Raw genomic sequence first — 23,973 nt, forward strand, 5'->3', positions numbered from 1 at the left:
AGCCTTCCATAAATGTAGCTGATTGATTATTAATTAATTATTTTTATTGAAAAACTAATTGCTGTGCATGTTAATATATTGAAGTCAAGTACAAAACTTTCAATGTATTTTTCTTTCCTTCATATCCCAAAGATGGTGCTTTCTTACTCATTTCCATATCCAGCCATATTTCAATTTTATCATTGGGAGGGAAAGAATATGTGCAGCATGTTTCAGTTTACTAGTGTTTTCTCTTTCCCTTCTTATTAGAAGAAAAAAAATATAAAGGACAAGAAGTATGGCAGACGATAGGAAAGATGAAGCTAAGGCACCGCACTGGACCTCAGGTCAGATAGCAGAAGCTTCTTCACATCCACATTCTGCAGAGATGAAGGAGCAAAGTGGCACAGGGGAAGGACTGGTCAGAAGTTCTAATGGGTTTCCATACAAAGAGGATGAAGCTGGAGAATATGGTGCGCATGGACCACAGAGCTCATATTCCAGAACCAAAGAGAATGGAATCAACGGAGAACTAACTACGGGAGAGAAAGACACTGCAGGTAAATTGTCAAAAGACTACTCTTCTTTTGTTCTTGAAATCCTTGCTTTTAAGGGAGAGAGCATTGCAGAGAATATTTTTCTAGGCAATAGTATCCTATTAACCTGAATGAGTTTAGGCTTCCCCAGGTAACATAGTTATGTTGTTAAAAAACACCTGTGCAGGGTATTTGAATTGGGATCCAGTTCTGAAAGTAGGAAGAATGCACTGCACAAAAAAAAAAGATATTAACAAGGCCTTGCTAGCAAGAGCAGAAACATTGGGCTGAAGTCTAGTTGCTGGATAGAGTCAATGTCTAATTTAGTGTAACAAAGTTATGCTTCTTCCCCCAAATCTAGTTTTCTGAGTGAAACCAATGGCAGACTTTATAAAAAATGAATTCTCTGCTACTTGCAAAATTGTTTTTACAGCAGAAAAGAAAGGGATGCTAGTGTGTCACTATAGTCATAACACTAAATGCAACTAGCAATGTCACACACATTTTTGTTGCATTTATAATTTATAATGGAATTAACTGAAGTTTAATTGATGAATACATGGCCTGCTGTAGGGAGTATAGGGAATGACATTGAGGGTCGGAACAAAGAGCCATTACCAAAGCAGTGGCTGGATAAGAGATGTTCAATTCAAGTCAATAAATTAATTTGAATAAATGTTTCAGGCCCTCCTAGGTCACAGGAAAGTAACGTGAGGTAGGGGGGAACCACATTCAGACATGCAAGAGTCTACTACAGGTACTGTTGATATTAAAATAAAAGTAGTCCTTCCTTTGTCTGTCCACCTTGCAGGGCTGACACTTGCTTTGATTAAAGCTTAAGCAGCTATTTTATGTTAATGGCAATAAGGTCTGATTTTCTTTTATTAGTTCCAGATTGAAGCCTTACATACATTCTGTATGAAACAGTGCCACTTTTATCAGTAAAGTATAGCAAATCTTGGTCTATTAATGCAACAGGCTGTGATCCTGGCATAGATGCCCTCCTGCAGAGGCAGATACCATTTCAGTGCCTTCCAGCTTTCCATAACACAGCTCTATGAATAGAAAATAAACAGATCTGGAGAACATATTGTCATGACAGTCCCTTGCCTGCTGCATGCTGTCTTTAGTTTTAGCAAATGTGAACATGTTTTAATGGAGGGGTATGTCTCATATTGTTTGGGATGCAGGCTCAGGAGATAGATACCGTATTTTCCGGCGTATAAGACAACTGGGCGTATAAGACGACCCCCCCAACTTTTGAGATGATTTTCATGGGTTAAAAAGTCATCTTATACACCGGAAAATACGGTAATAAACTCAGGTTAATTGTTTGGTTTGGGTTCAATCAGTCAGGAAGTTTGCCATTCTGAAACAAAAAAATGTTATATTGTACTCAGAAATGTACATGGGTTTTTTTATTACCATTTTTGATTCCCACAACCCATCCTACTGATGAACATTCCTAATTGCACTTGTAAAGGCAATCAGGCTTCCCTGAATAGGTTTCTCTTTGAAATACTGTATTCCCATCCTAGAAAGTCAGTGAAATTATTCATTCCATGGCAAATGTTGTTAGTAATTACAGCAGAAGGATTTTCTTGCCTTTAGGTGTCTTGGCAATTACACAGATTCAAGCAATTTGATTGCTTTCCATTTGCTTCCTTATTGTTGTTAATGATGCACAAAGACAACCAATAAGCTTAGTTGCCATTACAAATCCAAAAGCAAAAACAAAAACCCAAGCCCAACATAAATTTGGTCAATTGTTTTTTAAAAAACTAAACTATATTTGATCTGGTATTTCATGTATTAAGATATAAACCTCTATGATTCTTCAACACAAGAAGCAGTGTTTGATGCAGTACATCCCAGCAGGATGGAATGCTTTAACTATCAGGAAGAACATTTTCTGAAGATAAAAAGGACATCTTGGGAAATATAAGTGATGAGAAATTCATGTCTTTCTAATAAGTACCAGTGGGATATATATATATGGATCTTTGGTTATTCGGGTTTTTCCCCGCGTAGAACTAAAGGTGTAGGGGCGACGTTTCGACGGAATCCCATCCGTCATCATCAGGCTGGTGGCTTCTGCTTTCTTCTTCTGGGAGAAGCATGTGGCTGTTTGTTCCTCTTTTTTAAACTGCCAGAGGGGGTGTGTTCTGTGGGTGGAGGTGTGCTCTGATTGGGTGGGGGAGTAAGTGTGTTCTGATTGGGTGGGAGTGTGTTTTGAATGGTGGGTGTGTTCTGATTGGGTGGGGGTGTGTTTTGAGTGGATGGGCTGGTCTCAGCTGCCAGCCTTTACCTGAGCTGGTGAGTTGTGCTGCTTTTGTTTGGCTTCGTGTTTGTGGTGGTGCCATGTTTTTATAGTGGGTGTCAGTTTGCTTATTACATATATATATATATATATACCTATATATATATATATATATATATATATATATATATATATATATATGTAATAAAACAGCATCAAAACACTACACTGTGTTCAGTTTGTCTGCAAATATATATATATTTTCCAAATATATATATATATTTTCCACCATCTATTTAGATACATTAGTGTTCAATTTTTTAAAAAAGTTTCACCTTGAAGACAAGTTATCCATAACAAAAGATATAATTTTGGGATGTTTTTCTGTAGCAGAATACACCTTTTAAACTGCATGCACTAAGCACTGTAAATTCATCTTTGAAACATAAAAAATATGAGTAACTGTATAATTTTAAAACTCTAGACCAGACATGTCAAACACAAGGCCCGGGGGCCGGATCCGGCCCGCGAAGTGGTTTCATGCGGCCCGTGAAGCCATCCTGGAAACAGTGAGGGAACGGCCCCCACTGCCTTGGCCCTGGCCCAGAGACCCTCCTTCTGCCAGAGACCCTCAGATCTCTCCCACTCCTGCCCGGGCCCCCATAGGCACCCTTGATGCCAACGATGTAGAGCTGGCCACGCCCACCCAGTAGGCCATACGCACTCTAGCCACACCCACCCAGTAGGCCACACCCACCCCGGCCACACCCACCCAGCCCCCTGAGGGCAACTGCAATGCTGATGCGGCCCTCAATGAAATTGAGTTTGACACCCCTGCTCTAGACTCTTACATTAATATTTTGTAAATGGGTAGTTACCAGTGTAGAATTATGTTTAAAATAATGTGAAATAGATTTGGGGGGAAGTCCTTATACAGAAATAGTTAAGTGTATATTTGAAAATTAATAAAATGTCCACTGCTGGGAACACTTTTTGTACATTATTGTGCATTTTCTTTATAATTGGAAATAAAATGTAATCTTAGTTTTTTGTATTAGAGCAAGCTCTGAATAAATCGTAGTGTAACTTGTCAGGAAGTTTCAGCTGAAACCAGGAGACGAAAACAACTGTAGATGATGTATTTTGGATTGAGGTAGTTGAGTAGTTTTATTACTGTTAAAGTGGCTGCAGTTTTGTAATAATAGGTATTTTCTGCCTGCACTATTCTTATAATGATGGGTACATGTTTGAATTGATCTGTGTATAAAGACATTGTGAAATTGCTGTCATATGGTGAGTTTAGAGTTCCTCTTAACTGCCATTTTACCAAGACTATCCATGCAAATGTGTATTTTCTTCTTAATACATTCCATTGTATGTCTTCAGGGCATTACATTTTGTAACAGGACTTTGAGCATGTGATTAAGTATACTTTTTTAAAAAGGTAGTTCTTTTGGAGTTCTACAGCATGATTAGGACAGTGCACGTTCAATAGCAATAACAGTTCAGAGCAATAACATACATCCTCAGCAACTATGACTCCACATAGATTGTTTAAAACCCACACTTTAGAAGCCCTTGATAGTGCAAGGGAAATTGAGTTTGTTGGCTATTGTAATGGTATGTGGGAATGACTTGGGAGAAAGGAGGAAAAACTATGGCCGAGACCAGAGTTCCCCAATCCTTCCACCTTTGTGGACTGGTGGGGAGTGGAGAGTGGATGATTCTGCATGAGCAGTGGGCAAGCACACGCACGTGTTCAGCTCCATTCGTATGATCACGTGCGTACGCAGCTCCATTTGCATGAGCACACACACACACAGCTTCATCTGTGAGAACATGTGTACAGTTCCATTTGCATTAGCGGTGGGCACACGTCCCCATCGCCCATGCAAATGGAGCACACGTGCACACACTCACCCACTGCTTGTGTGAGTGAGGATTGACGTGTGTGCTTGCCCACCGCTTCGGCGGCATGGTTCCGAACAGCTCAAGGCCCAGTAACGGGCTGGTGCCTGGGGGTTGGGGACGCCTGGCCGAGGGAACAGTCTGATCTAGTTAACGAATTCTGAGGCTGAAAGAGGGGTGGAGGTGGAGAAAGCACCTCAGAAGGGACCTCCTTTGTTACTTTCTGCCCTTTTCAGAGAGTCAGAGTAAGGCAGGGGAGAGGCGGCACTTTTAATGCCACCTTATAATAAATCTAAAGCTAGTATAGGTAGTCCTCGACTTATGACCACAATTGAGCCCAAAATTTCTGTTGCTAAGCAAAACAAGTGAGTTGTGCTCCATTTTACAACCTTTCTGCCAGAGTTGTTAAATGAATCACTGCAGTTGTCAAGTGAATCATGTGATTGTTAAGAGAATCTGGCTTCTCCCATTGACTCGTATTGTCAGAAACCAGCTGGGAAGATTACAAATGGTGATCACTTGATCTCAGGACGGTGCAGCTGTCATAAAATATGTGCCATTTGCCAAGTGCCCCAATTTCAGTCCTATGACCATGGGGATGCTGCAAAAGTTGTAATGAGAAAACTGGTCATAGGCCACTTTTCTCAATGCAATTGTAACTTCAAATGGTCACTGAACAAATGGTTATAAATTGAGAACTACCTGTAAACCATAGTTGGCTTCTTCTCTGCACTTCCTCCAAGAGCTAACTTCAGTTCTGCAAGTCTAAAAGCACTCTTTTCTTCCTTCACTTTTACATTCCCAAAACTAGGGAAGATCCCTTCCGAGACTCGTTCACCACTTTCCAGAGCTGTTCTCACCTTCCAATATTCTTTTACAATTTAACCAACGTTCTTGTGTTTAAATGCTTTATGATTGACATGACAGATTTATTTTTCCCTGATTTGGGGAGAGGTTATTTAGTTGTCCTGCAATAGACACTTCTTTATGAATATATTGAAATTCTTTCCAGTGAAATGGAATAATTTTTAAATTATACATTGGATGATGTTTAATTTAATTTCCATTCAAGTATATTGGCACATTGCATTTAAAAGTTTAAGTAATAACATTCCTTTATATATGATGCCATATAATGAAATCTCAATTTCATTGTGCATGGTTATTTCAACTTAACCTATCAACACAGATTCATTATGTTTCTTCAGTTCATCTCTCTTGACAATTTCTGCAAAATATTGAAGATTCTGAAGTTCCACCATTTGCAACTTTGACTCCTAGCCACCATGCCCCACTTACCCTATTACATTGATAATGCGTGTGTAAGAGAGGGCATTATTTTATTTTAAAATAAAGCTGTATCTGTCAAGTAATATATAGACAAGCTAATCAGGTTTAATATTGCAGAATACTAGTACTTTCCTTAAAATGAGCATCAAGAATTGAGAATATATGTAGCTCCAAGTGTCAGAACCCACTCCAATCCACATCTTAAGAAAGAAAAACTCTTGGAGACAAGATTGTCCAAGCAGGAACTTTTACTAAGACATAGATGATAGAAGGTATAATAGACAGGATCTGAAAAATCTCCTCACAGATCAATACTTTTAAAGTGACCCCAAGCAAAACCCCACCCCTCAGTTCATTTGGTCAGTTCCTGATTAGTCAAGCCCCTCGTGGGAAAGGGAGAACCATCAGTCCATTCACAGCACAATTACTCCCTCCCCTTCACATTCCATCTGAAGAAACAAACCAGAATTCCCCCACCCCCTTTCTTAGTTGCTCGTAAGATCAGAGAGAGAGAATGACTCTCATCGATCTTATTGTGAGGGGCAACAGGCAGGCTAGATAAACAAAAAGTTACATCTAAGGAGAGGAAATGGAGACAATAAACTTCCATGTTTATTCCCTTTCCTCCTTGGGAATGGCAGAATCCAAGGGGGGATAAGATTTGGGTTTGCACAGAAAGAGAGTTAGAAATGAAATATAAATGGATTCTGACACCAAGACTGAATTGAGTATCATAATGTTTTGGGGATCAATTAGACATAAAATATTTTACATCTTGCACTTTCAGTCCATACTCCATTTAAGTTCAGCTGTTTTTAACTGTTTTTCTCTATAAAATAGTAATTTTATAGAGAAAACATCTACTCAAAGTTACTCTGCACTTATTTTGAAGAGTTTTTAAGACATTAGTATTTCATCCAATATCTAGTAAATTTGGCTTGATTTTTTTTAAGACACTGACCTTTATTATGTTTTAAGATGGTTATTCTTTAAATACCACCCTGATTTGAGGAAAAGTGGCCTATTTGTCATTTATATATATAAATAATATTCTATGAATGATAACAACATTTTAGGACTGATTCCCTAAAAATCTTCAGTAAATAAGAGGCTTCTCAACAGGAGCTCAGAACTGCCAGACCCAGGTTATAACATTGCTGATGACAGATGATGATGATTGGTGGCAATAAAAGTTTAAGAGTTTTCTGCATCTCTTTGAAGTCATCTAATGGTTGCCTGGATTTTGTAGCCCACGTCTAATGGCATTAATCCCAGCATTATTCTTCTACTTCATGGAAGAATGGAGCATGAGTGTACAGTGAGGAGTAGTTAAGTAGCACCATCTTCTGGACAGGGTCTTTAATTCTCTTGCTAGATATGCTTTATCAGGTTTTTGTTGGGGTTTTGAGGAGTGTAGCAATTAAACCAAATATATTTTTATGTACTTTTCAGATTCCTCTCACTATTCTCTATACATTCTTGAATAGACAGTTTGTACTTCATAAAAACAACATTCAAGGACAGCAAGAAAATGTTCTTTGGCCAAATGAAATGACTACATGTAGCTATAAATAGGTTCTACAGCATGGGCTGGATTCTGACATATTTATACCAGATGCAGTGGCTACTAATAATGCAATTTTTTATTTGACAGTTAGACAGTAAGAGAAATTTTCCCACAGTGAAATTGAAAGGTTTGGTCCATTCTAGGAACATTCATCTCATATTCCACTACTGTGATATTTGAGAATGTGAAGCTGTTTGCACCAATTGTTAGTGATATATAAAAAATGCTTAATGCTGGATGAATTCAGAAATGTGGCTTTAATTTACTTACTTACTTACAAATAAATAAATAAATAAGTAAATAAATACCCATTTACAAATCCATTCTAACTTTTTGTATCTGTGAAGATGCATAGACATCTAGTGTTTGGCAATACTTTATTCTATTTTTACTGCAGCACTGCAATATTCGCCATATGATTAGGTTTAATTGGCATTTCTAGTTTAAGAAAATAAAGGCTTGTATTTGATGATTAATTGAGAACATTTTATATTAAAGATCCATGCTTTTACAGTTGATATTTTACAAAACAATAAATAGGAAATAACTTATTTAGGCAAAAGTAACTTGCATTTAGCTAAGACTAACTAATAGTACAATAAAATACACCCATGACTCCTAATTTTATTTCTGTTCAGTAAGTCTGTCAAAACTGAATTATTGGGGAATAAAATGAAGATATGTTATGCTTCCCACTGTTAGTGTCTTTTTCCTATCCATATAAAGAGTAAAAGCAGTACCACTGTCAGTTGCAGATTGCATTTACTTCTTCACTTTGTGGCAAATATATTGTATATATAACAATCACGCTCAGTGGCGTAGCGTGGGGGGTGCAGGGGGGGCCGGCCGCACCGGGCGCAACTTCTGGGGGGGCGCGCTCGACGGCGCCGGGATCCGGCAGTGCGGAGGCACCAGAGCCCCAGCCGGGAAGGGCCTGACACCCCACGGTGCGCCACACACACACACACACACACACACACACAAGCACACAACCACACAGCGTGACTCCTCCTTCGGGCCGCTCCGCCTTCGCTCCGGCGCTGGACGGAAGCCTTCTCTCCCTCCTCCCCCCCCGCAAAGGAGAAGGCGGCTCCTGAGCGTGCACAGAGCGCGGCCCTCCTGCAAGCCCGGGGCTCCGCTGCGGAGGCTCTCCCAAGGCGCTCCCGGGGTTGCCAAAGGTGGGGGGGCGCGGCGGGGCTTGAAAGAGGGTGGATTTCCCACAGGGGGAGGATCGCTGCAGCGTCTCTCCGGGGGTCCCTGCTCTGGAATGAAAGCTGCGTCGGCAGGTTGCCGATCCAACCGTGCATTGGCGATCGGGACCGCCCCCCCGACACACGTCGCCAGCAGCGAGAGTTTCCAGCCAGGCCGGCGAATCTTTGGGGTGAGGTGCCAAAGAGAAGGAGGCGGCTTGGCTTGGATAAGCAGCGTCTGGGCAGAAAATAGGTCGGGCGCCGCAGCAAGTATGAATTCCTGGGGTTCAGCCTAAGCAGGCAAAGCTGCAGGGTGGGTTGGCTGGCTTTTCCGGCTTTGGAATAACCTTGGGAAGCTGAGGCATTATAAGTTGGAAGTCATTGTTTGTCGCCTAACATGTTGGGTCAACCCCACGCCACATGCTAAGCCATAAACCGTGGTTGGTATCCAGGGTTTAGGACAAGATGGAGAAAACTAGCCAACTGTGGGATCATAAATCTTGATGAAGCCCATCATCGCTCCATGTGATGTATGCACTCAATCTACAAACGTAGTCCAAGCCTATTCACATCTGTTGTAAGGTCATTCTCTCGTGGGGTTTATCCTGACATCCACTAAGAGTGGAACAAACATGCCCCATTAACCATTTTCAATGCCATGTCCTCTCTTTGTCTCATCATAAATCACAGCTGAGGCACCTTAAAGTTGCCTTGTTTCAGTTTTAAACTAGCATTTTCCCTCTTCTCCAGAGACCCTTTTTTGCCTTGAACCTAACTCAGGGGTAGGCAACCTTGGCTCTTTTATGACTCATGGACTTCAACTCCCAGAATTCCTGAGCTAGTGGAAGAGACTCGAGTGCTAAAATCCACAGGTTAGGGGGCGCAAATTACTTGCCTTGCCCCGGGTGCTGACAACCCACGCTACGCCACTGATCACGCTTGATATTTTAAGTGTATTGTAAAACTATATGTTAGATTAATAATGTTTTAGTTTATCCATACTTGTAACCACCATTCAAAAGGAGTCAGAAAACACTTATTAACATTTGCAGGAAACTTACACATATTTAATACCCAATACGACGTCTGAATATAAGACTTGGTACAATGATTGGTTTACTTTTTCTGAAAGTGAACATGTTTAGTAGTAAATATTTGATAATGTCCGGACCACATTACAGTGCCTAGTCCTCAATTACAATGTAGAGAACTGGGATGATCATTAATTCATGGATTAATTCTTAACTGTATCTCACTCTTATTATATGGATTAAGGCTCTTTATGCAAGCAAAAAGTAACTATATAGAGTATAATGAAAAAATATAATACATAACTGGATCCATAATACAACCATTTTTTACTTACTTGGTAATAGCAGTTCATCATTAGTTGCACAGCAGTCAGTGTCTGAGAATGAAAGCATGCAAAGTCCATGCTTATTTATAGCTAAGTTAAATACTGTAATGTTTATGATATTTTGGAAGTGAAATATTTCTTTATTTAAATATTTTAAGCACAAGCCTCCAAATTGCAATCATATAACTGCAGGAACTGGACTGCGACAGTTGCAAGGATGAGGATCAGTTTTAAGTCAGTGCTGTTGTAATTTCAAATGGTTGCTAAACGAATGGTCATAATGGTCATAAATTACTTTTTCTAGGACCATTTGTCTGTCTCTTACTACTGCCATATTTATTTATTTATTTATTTTCCCATATGATCCTGGGAAAAGACGCAACAATTTTAAAAAGTCAGATTATAAGCTTGGATTGGGAAGCACATTTTTATAGTCTCTGTGAGGCCAGTAGTTTGGCTAATGAGCATGTAGGAGGTCTATTCTACTTCCACCCTCCTGCAATCAATTGCATCGGTCCTGTCTCCGTCAAGTGCATCTGTTTGCTTTCAGGCGCTCTGCCTCTCTCCACTCGCCCCTCCCATTGGGAGCGTTCATCCTGCCACGAGCAATCCTCTCGCTCTTCGTTTAACCCTTTCACACTTGCTGTTGCTGTCACAGTCTGCCACTCACCCCGGTGCCAGCCTCGCCATTTACACCGGTCAGGTGCCCTCCCCCCATGTCTTTGGGTCCGGTCTGCCTTGTCATCATCATTCGCTGTGAAGACACGTTAATTGATGAGAACTTGTCATCCTCTATTTTCTCGTTCATGCAGGGAGGTGGTGGTTGTTGGTTCATCCTTTCTGTCTTCTTGCCTGTTGACTCATGCTGATGCAGCATCTGATGGGCTGGCAATAATTCGATGTGCCGATTGACAGAATATTGTTTGGATAACCAAGCCTCCTTTAGCAGGCAGCCCCCATTAGTTGCATCATAATATTTTATTAGTTTTATTAATCTAGGTGAAATGTTAATATATATTGCTAATCCATATATGATATGCCATATGCTAAATAAATGTATGTATGTATGTATGTATGTATGTATGTATGTATGTATGTATGTATGTAGTGTCTCTGCATTTGCGGAGCGGCAGAGGTAGAGGACCTGGCTCACATCCTATTTGACTGTTGTCTGTATAAGAGGGTGAGAGACAGGTATCTTGGTCTATATACCAAACGAATGACCCATTGGGATCCCCATATCAAAATAACTTATCTTATGTCCAGTCAGAACTTGAAAATAACATTTAACGTAGCACAGTATTTAAACAAAATGATCCGGTTAAGATCTGCATATGTGGGACTGATTGGGGTAGATTGTAAGGGCGACTCCGAAATATAATGTTATATTTTATCTATATCTTAAATTTGTATTTTATTACTATTTCATCTTAAATTGTATCTTATTTAATTCCATTTTAAATTGTATTTTATCAAATTCCATTTTGGATTGCTTTTATCAAGTTTTGGTGACGGTTTGTTGCTGGAACTTTGCACTTTGATATGGCCCAAAGGCTAATCAATAAATAAAGTTGTTGTTGTATGTATGTATGTATGTATGTATGTATGTATGTATGTATTCCTAATGTTTGGTTGAGTTCATGTAGAATCTCTCTTCAGACCTGCAATGTTAGAGATGGCATCCTCTGGAAAGTTTGAGATTGGCTGCTACACATTCCCCTTCCTGGTCTCACTGTCATGGTTCTGACAGATGAAACTCTTCAAAAGAACTTTGAGGCTTTTTTTTACCTTAAAAGATCTTTTATTTGAGTAACATAACATTGGCACTGCATAATCAAAGCCAAAAACTGAATCCCCCTCCCCTAGACATAGTATCAAAGCACAATTCCCTCCTCCAATTAACAGTCATAAATCACATTACCCAATTAGCTTGAAGCGCAGGCTTCATCTCCAACTCTCCAGCCTGCCAATTCTTTATCAGCTCTGGGCTCAACAACCTTGATTCCCACGCTAAGTTTAGTGTTACGTCTAGTTCACAGGTCTGCAACCCACGGCTCTGGAGCCGCATGCGGCTCTTTCAGCCGTCTCCTGCAGCTCCCAGTCCTCTGCCATGTGCAGTCCAAAAAAAAGTGGGACTAAAAAAGTTCAACCAATCAATTCAAATATGCAGGGTAGGTGCATATCTCGCGCATGTACACACATGCGCACCCATTTTTTGCGGCTCCCAGTTTTTCCTTTTGTGAGGGAACTGGTTCCGAGTGGCTCTTTCACTGTTTCAGGTTGCTGACCCCTGGTCTAGTTGGACTGTCATTCACATCCCCCCTCCCAGCATCATCTAACTCTAAAAGTGAAAGGAAGAAAGATGGCTACATTTCCATCTATTGTCAATGCAAAAACATCTGAGGTTAGCAGCATTGACATCCGCTCCCCCTTACAAAAAGGACAAGTCCTGTAATGTAAACAAAAGTAAAATTTAGGGATTGCCTCTTGGTTTATTAGGGTGTTTCTTATAGAACCTATTAATGATTCTGTCAGCTTTCATATTGCTAGACTTTACCCAGGTGGCTTCAGACAACAAATATCCCTTCCATTGTACTAAGTACTGCAATTTCCCTTTAAAAATTCTAGAATCAAGAATACATTTTATTCATAGTGAATCTGCCCTGCCACCATGAGGGGTCTGGTTGCCTTCTTAGGGGGAGGTCTTAAAGTGGAACCCCGATAAGGTTTCAACAAGCTGCAGTGGAAAGCAGAGTGAACTTTTCCTAAGAGCTTAGGGAGTTTTAATTCCAAGGTGACCGAGTTAATGATCTTTACAATGGGGAAAGAACTTCGCTCCTACCTTTTTACCAGGTAATTTGAGCCATAAATATTTAGTCGACAGATAAACCTTTTCCCCAACTTGGAATGTTCTTTGAATGTTCTTTTTTATCTGCCTGCTTTTTATATGTCTCGGAAGCCTTTTTAAAAGCAGTTTTTATGGTTTTCCTAATCTCTTCCCACCCCCTCAGTGATTGATCAATTGTCTGGGGAGGGCGCCTGGGGCTATTCAGGTATGGGGCTGAACTCTTTTCCTGTGGCCACTTTAAAAGGCGTGAAGCCGGTGCCTCTGTGAACAGCGTTATTATAAGCCACCTCTGTGAAAGGGAGGTCAGTCCAGTTTGTTTGTTGGTAGCTAACGTAGCATCTGAGATATTGCTCCACCGGATTCAGCAGCCCCATTAGTAGATGGATGAAAAGCAGATGATAGACCTTGAGATGACCCAATTAATTTAAGTAAACTTCTCCAAAACCTAGCTGTACTTCCCTGTCCGAAATAATTCATTTAAGTGCAGCCGGTAGATGTGTTTCAAGAACATTTTGGTCAGTTGTTGGGTGGACGGGAGCCCTTTGCAGGCAATGAAGTGAGCCTGCTTTGAGAACAGATCTATCACAGTCCAGATGACTGTGTTTCCTCTACTTTCAGGTAGATCTACTATAAAATCCATAGCATTTTTTTCCCATGGTTGGGAAGGGTCTGCCACTAGTTGCAATAACCCAGGGGGTTTCCCTGGAATTCTTTTCATGGTGGCACATACAGCACAACTCCGGACATATTTTTCCATGTCCCATTTCAATCCCAGTCACCAGAATTGCTGGCGGATGAGATGTAGTGTTTTTAAATATCCAAAGTGCCCAGCCTGTTTTATGTCATGGCCATGTTGGAGAGCGTTAAGGCGGATGGTCTCTGGTAAGTATAGCTTTCCCCCCTTGTAAGCCAAATCATCCCTGCATGTTAGGGATGTTTGATTGTCCTTGAACCATTGGTTGGTGAGGAGCTCTCATTTTATTTTCTTTGCCCCGGAGTCATCAGGGTTAGGGGCTCTTGAAGGAGGGACTCTGCATGGCATGAGTTGAGAAGCTGTTTGTGGATTGGAGATAATTGCCTCATTAACCTCTTCATGCTAGTTTTTGTACTGGAGCAGTCTGGATAGAGCATCAGCTAAGAGGTTTTTTCCTCCTGGTATGTACTTTAGAGTGAAGTTAAAATGGTTAAAGTACCATGCCCATCACACTTGTTTTGGGTACAATTTGTGGGGAGTTTTCAGTGCTTCTAGATTTTTGTGAGCAGTCCATACCTTGAAAGGTACTTTGCTCCCTTCTAGATAGTGTCTCCAGTTTAATAGAGCCCAGCAGATCGCAAAAGCCTCCTTTTCCCACACAGCCCACCTCCTCTCGCACTCAGTGAATTTTTTTCGAGGTGTAGGCACAGGGTTGTAGGGTCTCACTCAGCTTCTTTTATAGTAGTACAGCTCCAATAGCCATGTTGCTGGCATCAGCTTGAATTACAAAGGGCTTCCCTGGGCAGGGATGCTTTAAGATTGGTTCAACAGCAAATAGTCTTTTTAAGTTCTCAAAAGTGGTCTGATAGTTCATAGTGCATGCTAGTGGTTGGCCCGGTTGTGGCTTTCCTCCCCCTTTGCCTGTTTTTAGTAATTCTGTAAGGGGTAGAGCAATTTCAGCAAAGGAGGGGATAAATTGATGGTAGATGTTGACGAATCCTAGGAAGCTCTGGAGCTGTTTGCAAGTCTTTGGAGGCTGCCATTCAATTATGGCTTTTACTTTAGTTGGGTCCATTTCAATGCCCTTGCTGGAAATTCTGTAGCCAAGATAATCTAATCGGGTCTGGTGAAACTCACACTTTGATAATTTGACATAAAGTTTGGCATTCAACAGTTTCTTTAACACTTCTCTCACTAGTTTTACGTGGTCAGTCATATTTGCGCTGTATATCAGGATGTCATCAAGATACACCAGAACTGCTTTGTATAAATGGTCATGTAGAACCTGATTAATCAGCTGCATGAAGACAGCTGGGTCCCCTGTAGACCAAACGGCATGACTTTAAATTGATAGCTCCCCATGGGACAGTTAACAGCAGCCTTCCACTCATCTCCCTCCTTTATCCTCACCCACTTATCCACTTCATCTCCATCTCTCCAGCCTGCCAATTCTTTATCAGCTCTGGGCTCAACAACCTTGATTCTCACGCTATGTTTAGTGTTGTTATGTCTAGTTGGACTCTCATTCACATCCCCCCTCCCAGCATCATCTAACTCTAAAAGTGAAAGGAAGAAAGATGGTTACATTTCCATCTATTGTCAATGCAAAAACATCCGATGTTAGCAGCTTTGACACTCACACCATTGCACCTGAGTATCTAGCTCTTGGTTTGTCTGGCCAGGTTTTTATTTTCTTAAGCATTTCTGTGTCATGAACCATAAAATTTTATTGTTTAAACAGTCACTTATCAAAGAGGGCTCAAAATTGGCTCTTTAATGATGCCTATATAATTTGGGATTCATTTAGGATATTAAAATCAATGGATTAAACAGCTCTCTAAAGTTATTTAAAATTTGAGAGACATGTTGTTATTTGATATTTATAAATGTGGACCATGAGTATAGTCAGAAGAATGCTAATTAGAAATATAAAAATCAGTAATGCAAATTGTAATCTTTTCTTTAAGTTATTTTTGAAGGCTTCTCTATGATAATTAATAATTTTTATTTTTTTGTTACTTTTAATAAGTGGTATATGTGGTCTTCACAACAACCACTTGTTCGTCTACCGTTCAAACTTACTATGACAGTGCTGAAAACTGGTACTTAACAATCAGACCTTGTAAATGTAGCTGTCATAGCTTCTGCACAATCACATGATCATGATCAAGGCGTTTAGTGACTGGCTTCCAGTTACGACATCACAATGTCCTGTTGTCGTATGATTGTGATTTGAATCCTCTACTGCCATCACAATCAATGGGGAAACTGACAAAAAATCACAAATGATGACCACATGATGTTGCACTTAACAATATTGTGAAATTCATTTTAACAACAGCAAAGTGCTGCAAGTGACATCACTAAGCAGCATAGTTAATGTGAAATCTCCTTTATGACTGTGTTGCTTAGCAATGGAAATTGTTCCCAATTACAATCATTAAGTGTGGACTGTCTGTAATATGCACAGTGAAAGGTCCAAATAACACCAGTAATAACTAAACTATTCTGATAATATGTGAAGTTGCTTCCTCTTTCTAACTCCTCTAAAGGGTCAGAAATGAGTGATTTTGATCAATTCAGGGCTGGAGGCGCTAGTCTAATCTATAGATGTGTATTATAAAACTTTTTTAATCTTTTAATTTTTTTCCTTGTTCATCTAGGAGTTGGAACTAGACTAAGGTAGAGGTGTGAAACCCAATTTAATGAAGATGTTTATAGCTTCATGTATAAATGTAGCCGTGACCAGGGGGGCTTTTGCCCAGGTTCGCCTGGTGCGCCAGTTGCGACCCTATCTGGACCGAGATGCCCTACGCACAGTCACTCATGCGCTCGTGACCTCCCGTTTAGACTACTGCAACGCTCTCTACATGGGGCTGCCCTTGAGGACCACTCGGAGGCTTCAACTGGTGCAAAATGCAGCCGCGCGAGTTGTGATGGGAGTTTCCCGTTACTCCCATGTAACACCTCTGCTCCGCGAGCTGCATTGGCTTCCAGTTGCCCTCCGGGTGAGATTCAAGGTGCTGGTGATGACCTATAAAGCCCTATATGGCTTGGGTCCAGGATATTTGAGGGAACACCTGCTGCCGGCATCAAGTTCCCTTCGTCCTGTGCGCTCCCACAGGGAGGGTCTTCTCAGGGTGCCGCCGGTTAAAGAATGCCGGCGGATGACACCCAGGGGGAGGGCCTTCTCTGTGGGGGTGCCTGCCCTCTGGAACCAGCTGCCTGTGGAGCTTAGGACTGCCCCCGACCTTCGATCATTCCGCTGAGACCTGAAGACCTGGCTCTTCGAGCTTTCCGGGTCAGGCTGAATTTTAATTGGGTTTTAACTGGGGTTTTACATGTTGCAGGGACTTAGTTTAATCTTTTTTAAATTGGTCTTAATTTTTGTATTAATGTTTTAAAAATTATACCCTGTAAACCGCCCTGAGTCCTTCGGGAAAGGGCGGTATATAAATTCAATAAATTAAATTAAATTAAAATTAAAATTAAATCAGACCCCTTTACTTAATTAAGAAATCCAACTTAAAAGAAGCCATGACTTCTAAATGTGATTGCAGAATAATTCATAAACAGATATATTAAATTATTATAGGAAATGGATTTCTAAAATATTTTAGAAATAATTTTCTAATCTTGTTAAGAGGGAATTTACTTTCCATTTATCATTTGAGAAATAAAGGATTCTTTTTAGTTTACAGCAAAACAAAGTTTAAACAGCTAGCTAGAAGAAATCACTACAGCTTTTCTTCATATTTTTGTTTACAGGCAATACATTCATTTCTTCAATAATTCTATTTTGAATAAAATTGACTCAAGAGACTTCATTAATGTTTTTCTTGTTTCATTCAATGTTCCTTGTTCTTTATTGGCAGCCATATACTTTTTAGGAAATTCATATTTCCAGAAGATGTTGGTAAGATATTATAGTCCTCTGCCATTTTGTTATTGGCTTTATAAATTCAGTTCTTAATAAAGGCATCTACATTTGTCAAAAATTTATTTCTTGAAAGCCATCAGGAATTAAAAATATTTTTGGATATCTATACACTTATTGCCCCATTTGTCTGATTAGTTATAAATGCAAGGTTAATATGTACCCATTCTAGAATCATAGAAATATAATACGTTCTGAGTTAGAACTGAAACACTGAAAACAACCATCTACATAGGCAAGCTGCTGCCATTCCTCATCTGAATGCAGCTTTTCTCTTTGGCGTTGCCATGCCAACTTTTCAGTGTGCTGTCTGAAATTTCAGTTTAAGCTCATCTGAGAGAAAGTAGGCAGAAAGGGAGCTTATTTAGAATTCAGGAGCAGACCCGTGGCCAACTGCACTGTCTCTTCGACTAGTCAGAGGTGGCCCAATCTGCTAGACAAAAGATGCAAGGCATCATTTTCAGTAGTAATGGCATAAGGTTGAAAAACAGTGGATGGATGGATTAAGCTAAGAAACAAAGAGGATTTCTTGTCAGTATCATGATTTCCATGACTTACTGTGTATAGCATCCAGTCTGAGTTGGTAACCAGGACCAGAAGTTTATTCTTCCAGGCTTTCAGACTCATGCTGGAGCCCATCCTATTGCTGTGCATAACTAAAATAAAACATTCTGGATTGCTTACCTTCTCCCTTCTTCTCAAGTTAAACTTTAATTCTTTTAGCTTTTTTAAGATGAAAAAGGGAGCATTTACTGTGAATATACTGAATATTTCAAACTTATGAGAAATGGAAGACCTGAAAAAAACCCCTTATGATTAAAAAAAAGTATTCTCAGCTCTGTCAAGAGATTTAATTATGTATCAGGAACTTTTATATTCTGTGAATCAGTCACTTTGGAAGGAATCTTTTCATCAAATAGAAGAGCTTGATCCTAACTAGTACACTCTAGCTGCACTGAGACTGAAACTTCAGAATTCAAAGATGAGGCAATTGGAGATTTAATGTCCCAACAGATCTGGAAGATGCTAGACTGAGTAAAGCTTTGCCACAAAAGAAAATGACAGTAAGTGCGTTATGAGATCACACCATGAACTTGTGATTTGCATCAGATACGGTATAAAAAAGTAAGTGTGATTATACTTGGTGGCATAATCACATAGATCATCATTTTGACAGGATCACTGGTGATTGTTGACACTGCTGGCACTCTGTGGTTTCTCAGAAGATTAATACCAGGAAACATTCCATTCAGTAACAAAGATGTAAATAAAAGACTCTGAGGGGTCACATTAAGAGTTCTGGGGAAAAATATAGGAGGTGGCTGAGGCAGGTGATATTCCCAATTAGATTATTTCTCTCCATTCCTTTGATTTCCTTGAAGACTTCCTGCAGGCCTTTTCAGAAATAATGGAAGCAATAGCATGCATCTCTACCATCCCTGTGAATTAATAATTTGTGTCTCTTTGGCCTGTGTCAGTTATCATCTCAGCATCTCAGAAGCCATGGTGGTAGCACAGTGGTTAGAATGCAGTATTGCAGGTTGACTCTGCCCACAGCCAGGAGTTCCATCTGGACCAGCTCAAGGTTGACTCAGCCCTCCATCCTTCCGGAGTCAGTAAAACAAGGACCCAGATTCTTGGGGGCATCATGCTGATTCTGTACACTGTTTGGAGAGGGCTGTAAAGCACTGTGAAGTGGTATATAAGTCTAAGTGCTATTTCTATTTACCTTGTTGCCATAGTCTAAAGAAAAGAAGACATAGGGGTGACATGATAGCAGTATTCCATTATTTGAGGGGCTGCCACAAAGAAGAGGGGGGCACATTATTCACCAAAGCACCAGAGGGCAGGACAAGAAACAATGGTTGGAAACTGATCAAAGAGAGAAGCAACCTGGAATTAAGGAGAAACATCCTGACAGTGAGGTCAATTAACCAGTGGAATAGCTTGCTCCCTGAAATTGTGGGCGCTCTATCACTGCAGATAGTCACTTGTCAGATATGGTATAGGTTCTCCTGCTTGAGCAGGGGGCTGGACTATAAGACCTCCAATTCCCTAGCTTGCCCCCAGAAATCATGGGCGCTTTACCACTGGAGATTTTAAAGAAGAGGCTAGACAGTCACTTGTCAGATATGATATAGGGTCTCCTGCTTGAGCAGGGGGCTGGACTAGAAGACCTCCAAGGTCCTTTCTAGCTTCTATTCTATTCTATTCTATTCTATTCTATTCTATTCTATTCTATTCTATTCTATTCTATTCTATTCTATTCTATTCTATTCTATTCTATTCTATTCTAAATTTGAAATTATTTCACATCAGCTGCATTTTCTCAATAATACCAATCTTTTCTCTTTGTAAAATAAACACGGTGTACAAGTGGGAATAAGATATAATGAAGAGTTTGTACTGACTTCAGAAGAGAGTTATGTCCTTAAACGAATAACGTCTTTTACATGAACCTCATTTGCTTTGGATTATTATTCTGATAGGGAATGCTTTAAGTAGGATAGAGATGACAGGAAAAAAAGGAATCCTGATAACCTGATTTAGCAGTACCACTAGTATACATTTATTTATGAATCATTCCATTCTGATGGAAACAGTATCAAACATAGAGTTCTCCATTAGCTGGCACATATTGACAATCTATATGTGAACTGGAATCCAAACACTGCAGGTACAGCCATGCAGCTTTCCGTTACCTGTTGTTCTGTAGTCAGTTCATCTTCACATAACAATCAACCTTTAAAAATAGGATGTGCAAATTAACAGCCACTACCGTGGTGAGATCATGGGGGGGGGGAGAAATCAAGGATTTGAGATTGTCTTATAAAAAGATAAAGAGGAGCTTGAGTCATTGACTCCTGCTTGGTGACTATGGGGTGGAGTTGGGTATATTTTACAGATCTAGATCTAGATCGATAATTGTGTGCTTTTCTGTCTGTCTGTCTGTCTACAGGTAGTCCTTGACTTTTGACCACAGTTGAGCCCAAAATTTACACTGCTAAACAAGATAGTTGTTAAATGAGTTCTCCATTTTACAGACTTTCTTGCCACAATTGTTAAGTGAACCACTGCAGTTGTTAAGTTAGTAACACAGTTGTTAATCGAATTTGGCTTCCTCATTGACTTTGCTTGTCAGAAGATGGTCACATGACACTGGGATAGTAACTATTTGTAGTTTTTACCTTGGACTACCTAAGATTGCAAACTTATATCTACAGTATACATATCTAGCATACTGTTGTCCCTATACAAATATGGAATTCATGAATTTAGAAGTAGTTGGAAGTCATTGAAGGCTGATCTATGATTGCATTATTTCAGTGGTTTCATCATGAGAATTCTGAGAAGCTCAACAGCAAAAACAACTCCATAAATACAACATCTACAAGAAAATGTTTCTGTCCAATGCACTTTTCTTCCCTTCGTGTAATGTAAAGCTTTTAAGAGAATGTTAATTGATTTTCAGGCAAAAACTTTGTTCACATACATATTGAGCAAGAATTCTAGAAGGCATGTATGAATTTGGTATAGACAAGTTGAGGTAAAGTGTTCTGAATCCCATAACCTCATGGTTCTTTTCTGTTTGCATTAATGTTATTTAATATTAAATTATATCACTGGCAGAAGGCCACCTGAAGAGACTAGAAGCATTTGAAATGTAGGTTTACAGGTGGCTGTTATTTATAAGCTGGGTTGACAAGATCAGAATTGAGGAGATGATAAGCCACCTGGGAAAGCCAAGGAAAATCATTAAAACAATTTAAAAATGAAAGTTAGAATATTTTGGACATGTGATGCGACACCCAGAAAAATATAGCATACTCCATTTAATCCTCCAGTGAAAGATTGAAGGCAAATGAGGTCCAGGCAGAAGAAGAACATCGTAAGGGATTGGTTTGGACAAAACTCAGCAGCACTTTTTTGTGCGGCTACTGATAAAAACAGGATTGCCAACATGATCGCCAACATCCAATAATGGACATGGCACAAGAAGAAGAAGATCACTCTCTGAGATACGCAATCTCTAAATTTGATATAAAAATACAATACAAATAAAGTAATTATATCTGAATTTTTAAAAATTTAATTTCCAAGTTACCTAACATTCAGTGTATTCATAATACTGAATGTTTTGGTGGTATTACGATAGAATCCAATTCTGTTGGTTATCTATGTCAAGATGCTTCGATATAATATATTATTAGAAAAAAAAAGTTCTACCATAGATTTGTCAAGTTGCTTACATGAAGCAAGTAATGAGTGTTCTTCATTTCATAGTTTAGAAATATATTTAGCACATGCACTTAACTAACAACTGAATTACTCATTCCTTTTATTGTCTAATTTCTACCTTAACAGCTATTAGAGTTGTTGCTAAGGAAACTGCTCCCTGCTGTGAAATTCTCCAAGAAGCATCGGAAATTTCTTCATATCACTGCAGTATAGCTAATTGCTTCATTGTCCTCTCCTCATCTAAAACGTGGCTAAATTGGCAAAAGAGAAAAAGAACAGTATTTCTCTCTCTCTGGGCCAGCTGAATCCCTCCAGTATTTGACTGCTTTCAGAATATAAAATGTGATGGGACTGTCATTTTGAATCTACCCTTGCTGGTTTCAGCTCATAATGAAATGGGTGGATGGGTGGATGGCTAAGTCACCCAAGCATCACTCATACTTTGGAGGAACCAAATGTTCACCATCCTGTGCAGTTAAGCAGTTCTTCCTCATACTGGCTCTAAGTAGGAGAAGTATGCTAGGCGGCAAAAAATAATGTTGTTTCTCCCCATGCTTCTTGCCAAATATAAAGAGGCAATAGTTTGACCCACATTTTCTCTCCAGCTGTTTCTGGCTCTTTACTATTTCTTTAACATAGTAAAAATTCATTGATACTTTTGTAAATTACAGACGATAGTACTTTTCAGGATGGCACCATATACTGTAGTCCATATTTGGTTTCCTTTGTGATTTAATTTATAGATAAATAAGATAAAAATGTTTAGTATTTATAACCTAAACTACACCACCAGAAAGCCTGTGTTCCTTCATTAGATCTGCAGAAAAATCACCAAATCTGATGTCTGTCTGCTTGCAGAGAGCAAGAAATTCAACAGTATTTGCCTTTTTTTTCAATTAGTCTTTCAATGTGCTCTACCATTTATTGTTTTTATATATAGTAGATTTTTTGCTTACAGGATCTCCACCTGGAAACCCTGAAAGAATTAGTATAATGCCATTTTTGACTCTTTCATAATCAGGGTAAAGCACATCCCTATAGCCTATACAAGAATTCATCCAGTGCTGTATATGTGAACAGCAAAATGGTAGAGCAGCATAGGGGATAAGCTTATAACAGCATCAAATAACTCTCTTATCCTTTTGCTCAGATTTTATGGCTATATTCTAAAGCAGTGTTTTTTTTCATACTCGGCAACTTTAAGTTCTGTGGACCAATTCCCATGTGGGCTGGGGAATTCTGGGACTCAACAGATCTTAGATTTGCCAGATTTGAAAAACACAGTTCTAAAGATACAAAGAAATTAGCAAAAATAAATCTGTATGAAATTTATACACACCTGTCATTGAATTTTACTGGATTTTCTTTTTTAATATCACTAAAATTATTTTATACAGCAAGAGCTAAGTAGCTACCTTTCCCAAATTTTATTTAATCATTGGATCCTGTACTTATAAGATCCATTAGTACCAAATGTCTGGATTTTGTTTGATAGCCATTAATAATAAAAAGGACTGTTTCTGCTGCACATGTTGCTAAAAATATCCATCACAATAATGTTATAACTTAAATTTTACCTGATTAAAATGGCAACTTGTCTTTGTTTTATTTCGATGGCCTATATTAGAATAGAATAAAATAGAACAGAACAGAATAGAGTTGGAAGGGAATTGGAGGTCTTATAGTCCAGCCCCCTGGTCAAGCAGGAGAACCTATACCATATCTGACAAGTGACTATCTGCAGTGATAGAGCGCCCACAATTTCAGGGAGCAAGCTATTCCACTGGTTAATTGACCTCACTGTCAGGATGTTTCTCCTTAATTCCAGGTTGCTTCTCTCTTTGATCAGTTTCCAACCATTGTTTCTTGTCCTGCCCTCTGGTGCTTTGGTGAATAATGTGCCCCCCTCTTCTTTGTGGCAGCCCCTCAAATAATGGAATATTGCTATCATGTCTCCCCTATTTCTTCTTTTCTTTAGACTAGCCAAACCTAAGTCCTCCAGCCTTTCTTCATATGTTTTAATCTCCAGGCCTTTGATCATCTTAGTTGCTCTTCTCTGATTTTTTTCCAACTCTCAACATCTTTTTTGTGATATAGTGACCAAAATTGGCTGCAGTATTCCAGGTGTGGTCTTACTAGGGTTTTATAAAGTGATACTAATACCTCAC

At 39.5% G+C, this 23,973-nt stretch overlaps 1 protein-coding gene across 6 annotated transcripts in view; it reads left to right on the plus strand.

The window, feature by feature from the left end:
- Window positions 1-277: 277 nt before the first annotated feature.
- Window positions 278-23,973, plus strand: part of MAP2 (microtubule associated protein 2) — a gene marked incomplete at its 5' end in the record, with an annotated part of 96,972 nt that continues 73,276 nt past the window's right edge. For all 6 annotated transcript variants that reach the window (XM_083350687.1, XM_083350689.1, XM_083350690.1 and 3 more), the window contains one exon: window positions 278-539. In XM_083350687.1, the coding sequence (XP_083206813.1) occupies window positions 278-539 (262 nt within the window). The remainder of the gene's footprint in view (window positions 540-23,973) is intronic.

The sequence above is a fragment of the Vipera ursinii genome (genome assembly GCF_947247035.1).
Source record: "Vipera ursinii genome assembly, chromosome: 1".
Taxonomy (NCBI): domain Eukaryota; kingdom Metazoa; phylum Chordata; class Lepidosauria; order Squamata; family Viperidae; genus Vipera; species Vipera ursinii.